The sequence below is a fragment of the Loxodonta africana genome, chromosome 2 (genome assembly GCF_030014295.1).
Source record: "Loxodonta africana isolate mLoxAfr1 chromosome 2, mLoxAfr1.hap2, whole genome shotgun sequence".
Classification (NCBI taxonomy): domain Eukaryota; kingdom Metazoa; phylum Chordata; class Mammalia; order Proboscidea; family Elephantidae; genus Loxodonta; species Loxodonta africana.
The window spans coordinates 185175347-185191225 of record NC_087343.1 but is presented as its reverse complement, the minus strand read 5'-3'; the positions used below and the strand labels follow the sequence as shown (position 1 = coordinate 185191225).

General features: G+C 39.4%; 1 protein-coding gene across 4 annotated transcripts in view; it reads right to left on the bottom strand.

Annotated features, from left to right (window-relative positions):
• TENM2 (teneurin transmembrane protein 2) overlaps positions 1–15879 on the bottom strand; it is a 1060479-nt gene that overhangs the window by 601221 nt on the left and 443379 nt on the right. The window contains exon 6 of one of the 4 annotated variants that reach the window (XM_010592330.3): positions 8460–8470. The exons of the other annotated variants lie outside the window; for them this stretch is intronic. Within the exon in view, the coding sequence (XP_010590632.1) occupies positions 8460–8470 (11 nt within the window). The remainder of the gene's footprint in view (positions 1–8459; positions 8471–15879) is intronic. 4 annotated transcript variants of the gene reach the window in all.

Sequence of the window (15879 nt, the reverse complement as noted above, 5' to 3'; positions counted from 1 at the left end):
TGTTGAACAGAACTCAACTGAGCGTGTTAGCAACAAGATTAAACTCATAGAGTGCTGGCAAATTGCAGGTTCAAAAGAAAATAGCCAATCATCAGTTTGTCCCTATTCTTCCTCTTTCTTCTTTTACCTACCTCTCTGGGCCCCTCTACCATTCATTCATTTTCACTTCTTTAGGAGACATTTCAGGGGTTGTCCCTGGTTCAGAAGCATTCCCTTTAACTTACTTACAGGGTTGGGATTCTGGCAGTCTCATTTTTATTTGCTTTCTGCTAGAGTTTATTGGTCCAGATACAGACACTTGAACCGAGCTAGCAATAGGAGTTGGTCTCTCTCTCTGTCTCTCTTTCTCTCACTTTCATTTTCTCTCCCTCTCAAACATTTTGCACTGCTTCTACAAGTCAGATCCAATTTCTTGGACAGAGAGAGTAAGAAACTTAGTGGCATTCTGTCATATGGACTGCAGGACAAGGAAAAGTGGGTCTATGGAGAGAGGAGACAAATGAAGAAATGAAGAGACAAAGGATGAGACAGAGAGAGCATATCCTAAATATATGCTTCTATTGGCTCTAACTTCCCCTGTTGCAAGAACAAGTACCAATTGGACTATTCTCTTGGACAGTTACCATCTCCTCTCCTGACTTTCATTCTAGTTTTTACTCTTCTATTTATAAGTGTTGTGGACATTGGAGTTAAGTATATATTTGTACTCTACAGTGAATACCCAGCTGTCAGTGAACAGACAAAATGCTTAGAATCCAAATTGGCCTGGATGCACTGGAGGGATTACATGAAATGAAATTCAAATAAGATAGATACAAAAAATTACACTTAGGAAGGGAAAGATAAATTCTATAAAAACGAAATAGGAAAGTGCTGGTGAGAAAATGAGAGAAGAAGATCAAATAACCTGGGGATAAGAGAAGGCCACGCAGTGAATCTGGGTGGGGAGAGACAGAAACTACAAAGCAGGAGACTGACTCAAGGATGCCTGAGACTGGGTGGGCGAGGGAGGAGAGATGTCCCCTTTCTGCTCACCCTGAGATTTCTCCAGAGCTCGCTTGTAGTTTCAGTGGCTACCCTCAGATTCAGATGTTGACATTATCATTATCAGGGAGAATTGTGCTGGATAGACAGTTCGAGGCATAAGCCTGATTTATGAAGAAGGGAGGGAGGTACTAGACTTGTCTGTTTAATAAAAGAGAATACTTAGGGGAGGTTTCTTAGCAAACTTCAATATATAGAATTTGTATGGTGAAAGAAACCATGTCTTTTCCTTTCTTATGTTTACAATCTACACTCACTACTACGACCACTCTGCTTCACATTTTATAAAAAAGCTTTGACATATATAGTATTAGTTAAAATAAGCAAACAACACCGATTCTGTAGAGTCACACAATAAAAGTATATTTCTTGTTCATTATAGTACAATGCATGTTGGCACGCAAAAAGGGGAGTGGGCTCAGAGAGGCCTCTGATCCACAGGGTCATTCAGGGACATATGCTTCTTTTGTGACCTGAGTCCTTTCTACTCACTCTGCCAATGCATGAAGGAAGAGAATGAAGGGTAGTGTGTGGAAGGATTTATTTTCTAGGAATGGAAGTGATGATTGCCATTTCTGCACATGTATTTCATTGGTGAGAACTAAGTAACATGGTCTTAGTTCAAGAATGGCTAAAATAGAGTCTAACCATGTGCCCAAAAGGAAAAGAGGGGATGGTTTGGTGAACAACTAGTCAGTATCTGCCATAAAAAAAAAAAAAAACCACAAACAAACCGGTTGCCGGTGAGTCTATTTTGACTCATAGTGACCCTATAGGAAAGAGTAGAACTGCCTCATAGTTTCTATGGAGTGGCTGGTAGATTCAATTTGCCGACCTTTTGGTTAGCAGCAGTAGCTCTTAACCACTTTGCCACCAGGGCTCCATCTACCACATATAGGATGCCATTTCACCCTTTCAATGACCTCAGAATTAAAGTTGCATGTATTACTACTCTCTCTATATTAAGTACTACTATATATGTTTTATGTTTATTTAGATGTTATATATATTTATACATAAATGTTTTATATAAATAATAAATTACATTATTTTATTTAATATTTAAATATATTTTATTCAATAATATACCTTATATATTATTGTAAATATATATAGTGTCTGTCTCCACCACCTTCTTTCCCATGGAAGAAAATGCTGCTCAATTGTGACAACTCTTACTTTACTAAACCCAGATATCATGACATCAACATTTTCTCAAGTCAACATCTTTGGCAGCCACAACCAATCAATAGAAGTCATAATCTGAGATAAAATCTATTTGTCTTTCCAACCCTAGACTGTATCTCAACATTACCAAACAGAAATGTATCAAGACAGTAAGAAAGACCTGATCATATTCATTGAGCAGACAAATTGTTGGACCAGAAAACTGAATACCACTCACTCATTCCTTTTCATTTTGGTAAATTATAGTGAGTATTCTGACTTTTGAGCTGTCTCTAGATACTGCTGCCCTAAGTGAAAAGGAATTTCTACTAAACACAGTTAGCCTTCCTAAAAGAATGGCAGCCAGCAGCCCACTGAAGAGAAAGTGAAATTCTCTGAGGCTCATACCCAGCTTCCCTCTGGTTCAGGACCTGACACCAAGGCCTGAGGGAATACAGCAGTGAGACTGCCCAGGGTTCTAGGCAGAATTCAGGCCTGGGGCTCTAGAGTTTCTAGAAGTTTATTGCACACAATGCTTGCTGTTACTATTGCAGTATTTTTAATAACAGCTGTCTGTATTACGTGGTTTTTTGCTTCAAGTCTAAGCCATTGCTAAGTTGTGAGCAGTGGAAGCTCTTGGAGGATGACCCAGACAGGATGAATTAATTCTAATTGAGTGTTAAGATAATCCACACTTCCTCTCCCCACCTCAGCCAGTAAATAATAAAACTTTACTGTTTATCCCCTTCTAGCTCCATATTCAGAAAGGAATTACAGCAGTAGACAGATAGTGAGCAGTATGCCAATAAGAGAGCCAAAGGTAATTTAAATAAGGAACACGTTATGAAGTTCCACCCCAGAACAACCCAGATTTCTCCCAATTATTCTGCGTTTTTGAGATTTACAGTTATAAGAAGTCAAGACCGTAAAAATTATTCTGCTTCATTCAAATATTTGTTAGCTGGTTTTAGGCTGGCATTAAATGATCACCTAGTTTGAGCTCAGCAGACTCCTACTCATATGTAATAGGAACATATTTGCTAGAAAGGTTAGTACAGGGACAAAAATTTTCCTTTAAACATTTAGTGTAAAAAAAAAAATTCAAGTCTTCTATCACTTTGCACGTCTCTATTCACAAAAAAGCTCAGGTTAGTCACAGTACACAAAGCATATTTCTTCCTCAGGTGTTTCTGCAAACTCAAAGCATCACATGGCTTCTTGACAGGTGAATTTTACCATACTTCAAACTATTCAAACTGCAGTCAATAATGCATGCCACAGAATTGCCTCAAATAAAGAATCCATACACTCCAGCTCCATCTACCTTCGTTGCACTCAGCCCGATCGGGATCTAACAAATGCCCTATTCTTACCCCTGAAGTGCCACTCCTTGGCGTCCTAGAGAAAAGTTGAGAGACACCATGTTGCTTTCAACATCAAGAATCATAGCCTGGAGATAGCGCACAAAAAGTTCAAGTGCTCAAGCTGAAAGGGCCAATTCTTTCAACTCTAACAACTCAGCAACAAGAAGCAAAACCAGTTAACCCACACTAGGTTACCCAATGCAAAGTCCCTATATGCAATTCTTAGTCAAAGACTTCATTTTCTTTGATTTTTTGGCCTGCACTCCCCTCCCCCTCTCATCGGTGGTGTTTCTGTACTTAATCGTGTACCGCCTCACACTGGTATTTAACTCTATAATTATAGTGTGGGGTAAGGGTGGAACATTCTTTTTTTTATCAGAGGCATTTGCTTTTTTCCACAAAATCGTGTGATGACTTCACCTAAAGTACTCATCTTTGTATTATGGGCATTGTGCTAAAATAATTAGTTTGTATCGATGGTTCCTACTGGGTGAGGTGTGCATAGGTTACAGCTCTCAAAAAAATGGTCAAAGTTAAAATATAAGCTGAGGGCTAAGACTGCAACCAGGGAAATTATCTTTAGTAGTGAATAAAAATCATCTGTCAAAACAGGGGGCCCAGACTGCAGAAAAGACTGGTAGGATGACTCCATGAAGGAAAATGGGGAAGATGGACCCCCCAGCTGGGTACTTCACACCATGGCTACACTCAGCTGAGGAAATTAAGGCTTCAAGCAAGTTAACCTAAGATAGTCTAGCTCCCAAGCCAATTTCCACCATAAAGTTCTCTCAGGGGGAGAAGTCCAGGACAGCCCAGAAATACTTTGCAGCCTCAAGGGATTCCTTCTCTTAGTTGCCAAGCAGTTCATTCCTTCTTTCTTCTCTATTCTTTACATCTCATCTTTGGGCTAAAAGAAGGGACTGGAATGAGGGAGTAAAATACAGACAAACAAGAGAACAAACAAAACAAAACAAAACAAAACAAAACATAAACTCTTGCTAGACAGAAACAAATGCCTTTTTTCACTCTCTTATATCAACCCAGGAGAAAACTGTTCGCTATATCATACAAGACCAAAGTTTTTGACTCAATTTTCCTAAAATTAATACATCAGTGAAACTACAAACTTCTTGAGGACTAGTACCAACTCAATACAATACTAGTTAGGTTCTATTATACCTATTCGAAAAAAAAGAAAAAGAAAGCTGACTTTTTCTAAATAATGTAAAGCAATCCTGTGATATTTCTTCTTTGTTGAATAAATAAGAATCACGCTCAATACATCTGTTACTTAAATAAGGACTTAAAATAGCCTCTTTCTCTTTAATGCTGCATACCAATTACTGTAGGTCTCACTTAGCATATATTACATATATTGCTTGGGATTGGCCATTTCTGGATAAATTATAGCCAAGGCAATTGAGGCATCTGAAATGACACCACGAGAAGGAAGGCTAGAAGGTACGCAAGGTGTGTGTGTGTGTGTGTGTGTGTGCCTGTGTTTGTGCATGACTACAAGAGAGAAAGCATGGACAAGACAGAAATAGAGCTAGAAGTAGAGCAAGGACTAGAATGAGCGAGAGAGAGTGCCTGTAAGCAAAATCTTGAAGAAAATAGTAACAGCTGTTCCTGGGGATGGAGGGAAACACATTTATAATACAAAAGATTCACATTGTGGCTAACCTAGCCCTTTCTTTATTAATACAAAGTGGGATTCCATGAGAGACATGGCCCCACAGAGAAAAGACAGACCCAAATTCAAACACCAATGTATAAACAAGTATATTGACAAGACAGAGGTGGACAATAAAGAGATATGACAAGACTAGGAAAGCAGAACTTTCTTAAGGAAAGACACACTATTGAAGCCCAAGCTGCCAGCACCACAACTCCACCCTTCATTACCTCATGGACGGGATTTGGTCACCCATGTACGGAGGCTCAGATGGTATTTATTTGATTTGTGTAACTGAATGAATGGGTGGGCAGTTAATTGGATTTGCTTATTAAATAGTTAAATCAGCATGTCACATCAGTTATTATACGTGTATTAAACCTTTCCTTGGTCTTTCTGGGTGACTTCTCTTCTGCATAAAAGATGCCAATAATCCTCTCCAGACCGCTTCAAAGGCAGGGAACACACTTTATAGTTTTCTATAACTGTTGCAATGTTCAAAATGCTGTGAAAATTTCTTGAATTTAATAAGCCTGGTGGTGTGTTTAAAGCAGGATATACCTCTATTTTTTTTTATTTGCCAAAACAAATATTCTCTAGAAGGGACTGATGGGAAATAACATTTAAAAAATATTTACTTTTAGTGTAGCTCAAGTTTATTACCACATGCACATAAATTATAGTAAATAAAGGTCACCTGAAGCGTTAGCACCTACACTTAAAAAAAAAAAGTATGTACAAATATGCAAATTAAGATCCTCTTTCAGTGCAGGGCAGAGAATAATACAAACATAATAATAATTAAGTACTCTGCCAAACATTGCGTATATGTATGGATTTGATGACTCCTCTAACAATCTATGAGGTAGAGACCTTATTATCATTCCTGTTTTACAAAGTAAGTACCAGACAAGAGCTTCAGGGACTCACTTGCCCACGTTCTCACATGCAGTTCCTGAGGAACAAAATCAAAGTCCCTTTGATTCCAAAGCCAATGGTCTCAAATATTACAGGACAGGAATCTATGCTGTTCTCCTTTTACTCATTGACCATTTAAAACATGTACAGAGTGCAGAGGAATAATTGCTAAACCAAAACCAAACCAGTTACCCTCCAGTCGCTTCCAACTCATGGTGACCCCAAAGGGTTTTCAGGCTGTGACCTTTCCAAAGCAGATAGCCAGGACTTTCTTCCAAGGCCTCTCTGGATGGATTTGAACTGCTAACCTCTTGGTTCCTAGTCAAGTGCTTAACTGTTTGCGCCACCAAGAACTCCAAGAAATTTTTATCCTATGTGAATGCCATGCAGAGTAATCTGAAACTGATTTCAAAAGACATCATGATGATAATGGTGCCATTATGTGCGGCTACCCTTCAAACTAATTCAGAGTATTCATAACTTCATGTTTATACAGGTTTAGCCAAGTCAAAATGGTGCCTCATTTAACTGTGAATTTGCAGCTTATGCAAAAACCCCACATCCTGCAAGAGTTGGGGGGAAATGCAATGATCGGGAAAAAAACCATAATAGCTAGAATACACAAAGTACATTTTACACAGACCTACTACATTTCTTGTGTACATTTCTCTAGCAGCTGTTGTTTAGAAAGTGCTACCGGTCACACTGAAAAAATGTGACAGTTCGACCATATTAACATAAACATTTTTACCTGAATAATTCCTACTGTTCTTTTGAAACTAAAATTTATTCACATATTGTTTTCCCTGGAGTTTTCCAAAATCTTGCTAGCTGCTTTTTTTTTTTTTTTTTTTTTTAAAGGCAGAGAACAACTGTGTGTACTGGGGCTGAACCAAGTATTATTTCCAAGCAACATTTTTATTTTCCCAGTGCACGCTAGACTAAGAGGAAGGATAATGGTACTGAATACAGAGTCGATGCCTATTCAAATTGAAGCTGTTTATTTTGCTTTTAAAACATAGCCCCTAAACATGGTCTGAATTGTGATATCCACAATTTTTGCTAATAGTACCAAATCATTAATGGCTGGCTTTGTGCTTTCTATAAAGACTGATTTCATATAATTGGACAAGCAAGGCCATACTGTACTGATTTAATCAGCCTGCTTCTCTGTCCTTGATGAAGGATACATACAGGGATGTTGGTATAGCACCAGTAATGAGGAGCAAGAGCTGTGTGGTGTGATGCTCTGGGTTCAAATTCCAGTTCAGCCCTTCCTAACCATGAAAAGCCTCTAAACCACTAAACCTCAGGGTTCTTAACAATAAGTAGGATAATATTAACAACCACATAAGCAGGGCCATTGCACTACACCACACCAAGGGTTGCCATGCATATCCTAGTTTATGTAAATGATGACTCTTGCATTTGTACAGTGAAAACCTGAATGTGGTGGGACTGCCCAAGGTTGTGGGATTCGATGTGATTATGTTATAGGAGTTTTTGGGTGCTGCGAACAGTACACTCAGCTGCTACCTGAAAGGTTGGAGGCTGAATCCACCCAGACGTGCCTTGGAAGACAGGCTTGGTGATCTACTTCCAAAAAATCAGCCATTGAAAACCTTTTGGAGCACAGTTCTACTCTGACATTCATGGGTTCACCACGAGTCAGATTCAACTCGACGACAATTGGCAAATGGTATGTTTGTAAAACACCTGGCCCAGCCACTAGCACACAGTAAGCTCCCAGTGAATGCTAACCGTTTTTATTATTTCTATCTTAATGTATATCACCTATGGTCTCTATCTTCACATTCCATTTTTAAAAAGACTTCTTAAGAAAAGTAATATATACCATATTCCATGTGATTTTCCTATCAAGGGAGCAATGAGATTTTGTAAATTTTCTAAGTCAAGCACTCTTTAGTTCTGTTCTATCCTTTCAAAGGTACAATCTGTCTTTGCAAATTTCAGTGTGTTTCTAGGATATACCAAGTCTGTGAAGAGATCTCAAGAACTTAAGATTTCTTCAAAGATGCCATATAAAAAATTTCCTCAAACTCCAATATATTGTTGCATTTACAGAGATGGATTCTGGAGCCAGATAAGGTCAATTTTCAGCTCTTTCCATGTCTAGCTGTATGATTTTCACAAGTTGTTAATCCCTCACGCCGTAGTTTTCTCCTTTGCATGTTGAGGATAATAATTTCCATCACATAGCACTGTTGGGCTAGGTGGGGAAGACACTGCAGAGCAAAGTGTTTAGCACAAGTTTAGCTCATAGTTGGTACGCAACAAATCACTGCTACATTACTACTCACTGGTTGTTTGCACCTCTCAGACACTGGCAGAGAGCCGGCAGAAGAAGAAGCCGTGTAAACTGCAAGCCACGCCACAGGACTGTTGCCCGATAAACTCAGCAGAGCTCAGAATTCTTAGAAAGATAATCAGCAGTGCATTATTCTAGTTCTATCTTTGCTACAGTGGAGACCTGTTCGGCATACTTATTTTGCAAACCTCAGCTGCTTCATCTATAAAGTGAGGCAATTAGACTTGGAGATGGGTAAAGAGGTCTCTTCACATACAGGATTATCTGATTTAAGTGTTTGTAAAATACACAGGGAGTCTCTGGATGGTGCAAACAGTTAACATAATCAGTTGCGAACCAAAAGGTTGGAGGTTTGAGTCCACCCAGCAGAACCTCAGAAGAAAGGCCTGGCAATCTACTTCCAAAAAATCAGCCTTCGAAAACCCTATACAGCACAGTTCTTCTTTCACACACATGGGGTTGCCATGCACCAGAATCAACTCAATGGCAGTTTTTTTTTTTTTTTTAATAAGCAGAATTTTTGTTTGGATTTTTCTCTTACTCCTTGCTTATCCCTCTGGAGTTTAGATAATAAACCTGTGACCATCTCTGATCCCATGTTCATAGCACATTTTGCAGATGGATCAAATTATTTTTTTTATTCAGCTTTGACGAGGCCTTAGAATCTTAATACAGTATTCCAGTGTGCTGAGCTACTGTCAACGCTCCTATGTTTTGATTTGAAGAATATGACATATTTGCCTCCTGTGTTTTGATTCCACCACTCATCTGTCAGTTTTGTTGTACTGTGGTGGCTTGCGTGTTGCTGTGATGCTGGGAGCTATGCCACTGGTATTTCAAATACCAAGAAGGTCACCGGTGGTAGACACATTTCAGCAGAGCTTCCAGACTAAGACAGACTAGGAAGGAGGACCTGTCCATCTACTTCCGAAAATATTAGCCAGCGAAAACCTTATGAATAGCAGTGGAACACTGTCTAATATAGTGCCATAAGATAAGCCCCTGAGGTTGGAAGGCACTAAAAATAGAACTGAAGAAGAGCTGTCTGCTCAAAGTAGAGTCGACCTTAATGACGTGGATAGGGCAAAGCTTTCAGACCTTCATTTGCTGATGTGGCATGATTCAAAATAAGAAGAGACAGCTATAAACATCCATTAATAATTGGAATGTGGAATATATGAAGTGTGGATCTAGGAAAATTGGAATTCATTAAAAATGAAACAGAATGCATAGAGATCAACATCCTAGGCATTAGTGAGCTGAAATAGACTCGTATTGGCCATTTTGAGCCACACAATCATACGGTCTACAATGCTGGAAATGACAAATTGAAGAATGGCATCACATTCACTGTCAAAAAGAACATTTCAAGATCTATCCTGAAGAACAACACTGTCAGTGATAGGATAATATTCATATCCCTACAAGGAAGTCCAGTTAATATTATTTAAAGTAATGCACCATCTTAGTTATCTAGTGCTGCTATAACAGTAATGCAAATGGATAGCTTTAACAAGCAGAAGTTTACCCTCTCACTGTCTGGGAGCATAGAGGTCCAGGGCACCAACTCCAGGGGAAAACTTTCTTTCTCTGTCACTCTGGGGAAATATCCTTGTCATCAATCTTCCTCTGGTCAAGGAGCTTCTCAGCACAGGGACCCCGGGTCCAAAGGACACGCTCTGACCTGGCACTACCTTCTTGGTGGAATGAGGTCTCTCTCCTCTCTGCTTCATTCTCTCTTTTATATTTCAAAAGAGATTGACTCAAGATACAACCTAATTCTGAGATCGAGTCCTGCTTTATCAATGTAACTGCCTCATTAACATCATAGAGGTTAAGATTTATAACACGTAATCACATCAGATCACAAAATGGTAGACAACCACACAATACTGGGAATCACGGCCTAGCCAAGTTGACATACACTTTGGGGGGACACAATTCAATCCACAACATGCACCAAACACTAATGACAATGATGAAGAAACTGAAGGTTTTTACCAACTTCTGCAGTCTGAAACTGATCAAACATGCACTCAAGATACATTGATAATTACCCGTGATTGGAATGTGAAAGTTGGAAACAAAGAAGAAGGATTGGTATTTGGGAAATATGGTCTTGGTGATAGAAAGGAAGCTGGAGATCGCATGATAGAAATTTGCAAGACCAATGACCTATAGATTGCAAATACATTTTTTTTTTAAATAACATAAACAGTGTATTGAGAGTATACATGTGAACCTCACCAGATGGAATACATAGGAATCAAACTGACTACATCTGTAGAAAGAGATGTTCGAGAAGCTCAATAGCATCAGCCAAAACAAGGCCAGGGGCTAACTGTGAAACAGACTGGCAATAGCTCATACCCAAGTCCACGCTGAAGCTGAAGAAAATTAAAACAAGTCCACGAGAGCCAGAGTACTATCTCGAGTTTGTCCCACCTGAATTTAGAGATCATCTCAAGAATAGATTTGACTCATTGAACACTAATGATGGAAGACCAGATGAGCTGTGGGATGACATAAAGGACATCATGTATGAAGAAGGCAAAAAGTCATTAAAAAGGCAGGAAAGACAGAAAAGACCAAAACAGATGTCAGAAGAGATTCAGAAACTTACTCTTGAATGTAGAGCAGCTAAGTGAGTGGAAGAAATGATGAAGTAACAGAGCTGAACAGAAGGTTTCAAAGGGGGGCTGGAGAAGACAAAATAAGGTATTATAATGAAACGTGCAAAGACCTGGAGTTAGAAAACCAAAAGGGAAGGACATGCTCACCATTTCTCAAGCTGAAAGAACTGAACAAAAAAATTCAAGCCTTGAGTTGCAACATTGAAGGATTTTTTTTTAAATAATTTTTATTGTGCTTTAAGTAAAAGTTTGCAAATCAAGTCAGTCTCTCACATATAAACTTACATACAACTTACTACATACTCCTCTCCCCCTAATGAGTCAGCCCACTCCCTCCTTCCAGTCTCTCCTTTCGTGACAGTTTTGCCAGTTTCTAACCCCCTCCACCCTCCCATCTCCCCTCCAGACAGGAGATGCCAACATAGTCTCAAGTGCCCACCTGATGCAAGTAGCTTACTCCTCATCAGCATCTCTCTCCAACCCATTGTGTCCAGTCCAATCCATGTCTGATGAGTTGGCTTCGGGAATGGTTCCTGTCCTGGGCCAACAGAAGGTTTGGGGACCATGACCACTGGGATTCTTCTAGTCTTAGTCAGACCATTAAGTCTGGTCTTTTTATGAGAATTTGGGGTCTGCATCCCACTGTTCTCCTGTTCCCTCAGGGGTTCTCTGTTGTGTTCCCTGTCAGAGCAGTCATCGGTTGTGGCCGGGCACCATCTAGTCCTTCTGGTCTCAGGATGATGTAAGTTTCTAGTTCATGTGGCCCTTTCTGTCTCTTGGGCTCATAATTACCTTGTGACCTTGGTGTTCTTCATTCTCCTTTGATCCAGGTGGACTGACACTCATTGATGCATCTTAGGTGGCTGCTTATTAGCATTTAAGACCCCAGATGCCACACTTCAAAGTGGGATGCAGAATGTTTTCTTAATAAAATTTATTTTGCCAATTGACTTAGATGTCTCCTGAAGCAATAGTCCCCAAACCCCCACCCTTGCTCCACTGACCTTCGAAGCATTCTTTGCTTTTGGTCCAGTCCAGTTGAGCTGACCTCCCCTGTATTGAGTGTTGTCCTTCCCTTCACCTAAAGTAGTTCTTATGTACTATCTAATCAGTAAATAACCCACTCCCACCCTCCCTCCCTCCTCCCTCTCGTAACCACAAAAGAATGTGTTCTTCTCAGTTTAAGCTATTTCTCAAGATCTTATAATAGTGGTCTTATACAATATTTGTCCTTTTGCCTCCGACTAATTTCACTCAGCATAACGCCCTCCAGGTTCCCCCATGTTATGAAATGTTTCACAGATTCATCATTGTTCTTTATTGATGCGTAGTATTCCATTGTGTGAATATACCATAACTTATTTATCCATTTTTCCGTTGATGGACACCTTGGTTGTTTCCAGCTTTTTGGTATTGTAAACAGTGCTGCAGTAAACATGGGTGTGCATATATCTGTTCATGTAAAGGCTCTTATTTCTCTAGGATATATTCTGAGCAGTGGGATTTCTGGGTCGTATGGTAGTTCTATTTCTAACTTTTTAAGGAAACGCCAGATAGATTTCCAAAGTGGTTGTACCATTTTACATTCCCACCAGCAGTGTATAAGAGTTCCAATCTCTCCACAGCCTCTCCAACATTTATTATTTTGTGTTTTTTGGATTAATGCCAGCTTTGTTGGGGTGAGATGGAATCTCATCATAGTTTTAATTTGTATTTCTCTAATGGCTAATGATCGAGAGCATTTTCTCACGTATCTATTAGCTGTCTGAATATCTTTTTTTTAGTGAAATGCATGTTCATATCCTTTGCCCAATTTTTAATTGGGTTGTTTGTCTTTTTGTGGTTGAGCTTTAACAGAACCATATAGATTTTGAGATCAGGCGCTGGTCTGAGATGTCATAGCTGAAAATTCTTTCCCAGTCTGTAGGTGGTCTTTTTACTCTTTTGGTGAAGTCTTTAGATGAGCATAGGTGTTTGATTTTTAGGAGCTCCCAGTTATCGGGTTTCTCTTCGTCATTTTTAGTAATGTTTTGTATTCTGTTTATGCCTTGTATTAGGGCTCCTAACCTTGTCCCTATTTTTTCTTCCATGATCTTTATCGTTTTAGTCTTTGATCCATTTGTCATTTTTGTGCATGGTGTGAGGTATGGGTCCTGTTTCATTTTTTTGCAAATGGATATCCAGTTATGCCAGCACCATTTGTTAAAAAGACTATCTTTTCCCCAATTAACTGACACTGGGCCTTTGTCAAATATCAGCTGCTCATATGTGGATGGATTTATATCTGAGTTCTCAATTCTGTTCCATTGGTCTATGTGCCTGTTGTTGTACCAGCACCAGGCTGTTTTGACTACTGTGCCTGTATAATATGTTCCCAAATCAAGTAGACTGAGGCCTCCCACTTTCTTCTTCTTTTTCAGTAATGCTTTACTTATCCAGGGCTTCTTTCCTTACATTGAAGGATTTTATGGGAAAAATATTGAATGATGCAGGAAGCATCAAAAGAAGACAGAAGGAATACACAAAGTCATTATACCAAAAAGAACTGGTTGACATTCAGATATTTCAGGAGGTAGCATATGATCAAGAACCAATGGTATTGAAGGAAGAAATCCAAGTTTCACTGATGATGCTGGTGAAAAACAAAGCTCCAGGAATTTACCGCGTACCAATTTAGATGTTTCGACAAACAGATGCAATGCTGGAAGCACTTGCTTGTGTATGCCAAGAAATTTGGAAGACAGCTACCTGGCCAACCAACTGGAAGAGATCCATAGAATCACCATTCCAAAGGAAGGTGACCCAACAGAATGTGAATATTTTCAAACAATATCATTAATATCACACATATATAAAATTTTGCTAAAGATAATTTAAAAATGGTTGTAGCAGCACATCAACAGGGAGCTGCCAGAAATTCAAGCCAGATTCAGAAGAGGATATGGAACAAGGGATATCACTGTTGATGTCAGGCAGATCTTGGCTGAAAGCTGAGAATACCAGAAAGATGCTTACCTGTGTTTTATTGACTCTGCAAAGGCACTTGACTGTGTGGATCATAACAAATTATGGATAACATTGCAAAGAATGGGAATTCCAGAACACTTAATTGTGCTCATGCAAAACCTGTACACAGACCAAGAGGCAGTCATTCGAATAGAACAAGGGAGTACGGTGTGGTTTAAAATCAGGAAAGGTGTGCAGCACAGTTGTATCCTTTCACCTACTTATTCAATCTGTATGCTGAGTAAATAATCCGAGAAGCTGGAGTATATGATGAAGAATGTGGCATCAGGATTGGAGGAAGGCTCATTAGAAACCTGCATTATGCAGATGACACAACCTTCCTTGCTGAAAGTGAAGAGAACTTGAAGCACTTACTGATGAAGATCAAAGACTACAGCCTTTGGTATGGACTACACCTTAACATAAGCAAAAATCCTTACAACTGGACCAGTAAGCAACTTCATGATAAATGGAGAAAAGACTGAAGTTGTCAAGGATTTCATTTTACTTGGATCCACAATCAACACCCAGGAAAGCAGCAGTCAAGAAATCAAAAGATGCATTACATTGGGCAAATTTGCTGCAAAGAACCTCTTCAAAGTGTTGAAGAGCAAAGATGTCACCCTGAAGACTAAGGTGCACCTGACTCAAGTCAGGGTTTTTTTCAGTTGCTTCATATGCATGTGAAAGCTGGACAATGAATAAGGAAAACCCAAGAAGAATCGAGGCCTTTGAATTATGGTGTTGGTGAAGAATATTGAACATACCATGGACTGCTAGAAAAATTAACAAGCCTGTCTTGGAAAAAGTATAGTCAGAGTGCTCCTGGGAAGCAAGGATGGCGAGACTTCCTCTCACATACTTTGGACATGTTATCAGGAGGGAACAGTCTCTGAGGAAGGAGATCATGCTTCATAAAGTAGAGGGTCAGAGAAAAAAGAGGAATACCCTCAATGAGATGGATTGACACAGTGGCTGCAACAATGGGATCAAACATAGCAATGATTGTGAGGATGGCACAGGACCTGACATTGTTTCGTTCTGTTGTACATAGGGTCGTTATGAGCCTGAACGGACTTTGCAGCACCTAACGCAACAACATATTTTGATCTGAAGAGTCTGTCATATTTGACATTTTTGTTTTGAAACATCTTAAATACTTAAGACTATCTTCTGCTGTAGGAGCCCTGGTGGCACAGTGGTTAAGAGTTCGGCTGCCAACCAAAATGTCGGTAGTTCAAATCCACCAGCCACTCCTTGGGAACCCTATGGGGCAGTTCTACTCTGTCCTATAGGGTTGTTATGAGTTAGAATCCACTCAACAGCAATCAGTTTATCTTCTGTTGTAGTCCTAATGATTTCTTTTCTCTACCTAACACCGAAATGAAGCTGTGCTATGTTCCCTTTTTTCTAGATTTTTATAACTAGTTAACAAAAATATTTTCCATTTCAGGGGGTTTATATTTTAAAAGGTTTGCCATAATTCCTTGAGAAATATTCATGGAAACCCTTCTCTGTTTCTGAATCTATGTATTTTCAAGCAATCAGGTACCGGCAGCTGCAAGGTAGTGTGCTAAATGCAACGACATTGAGAAGAACAGGTTAGGAAGGTGGGTGGGGAAGACACTGCATAAATATTGGGAATTAAAAGATTATGCCTAGAAGAAGGTGATAGGTGAGAATATTCCACAAAGGGAACCGTGTAGGTTAAAGCCTGATAGAGAGAGCGATACCATTGTATGG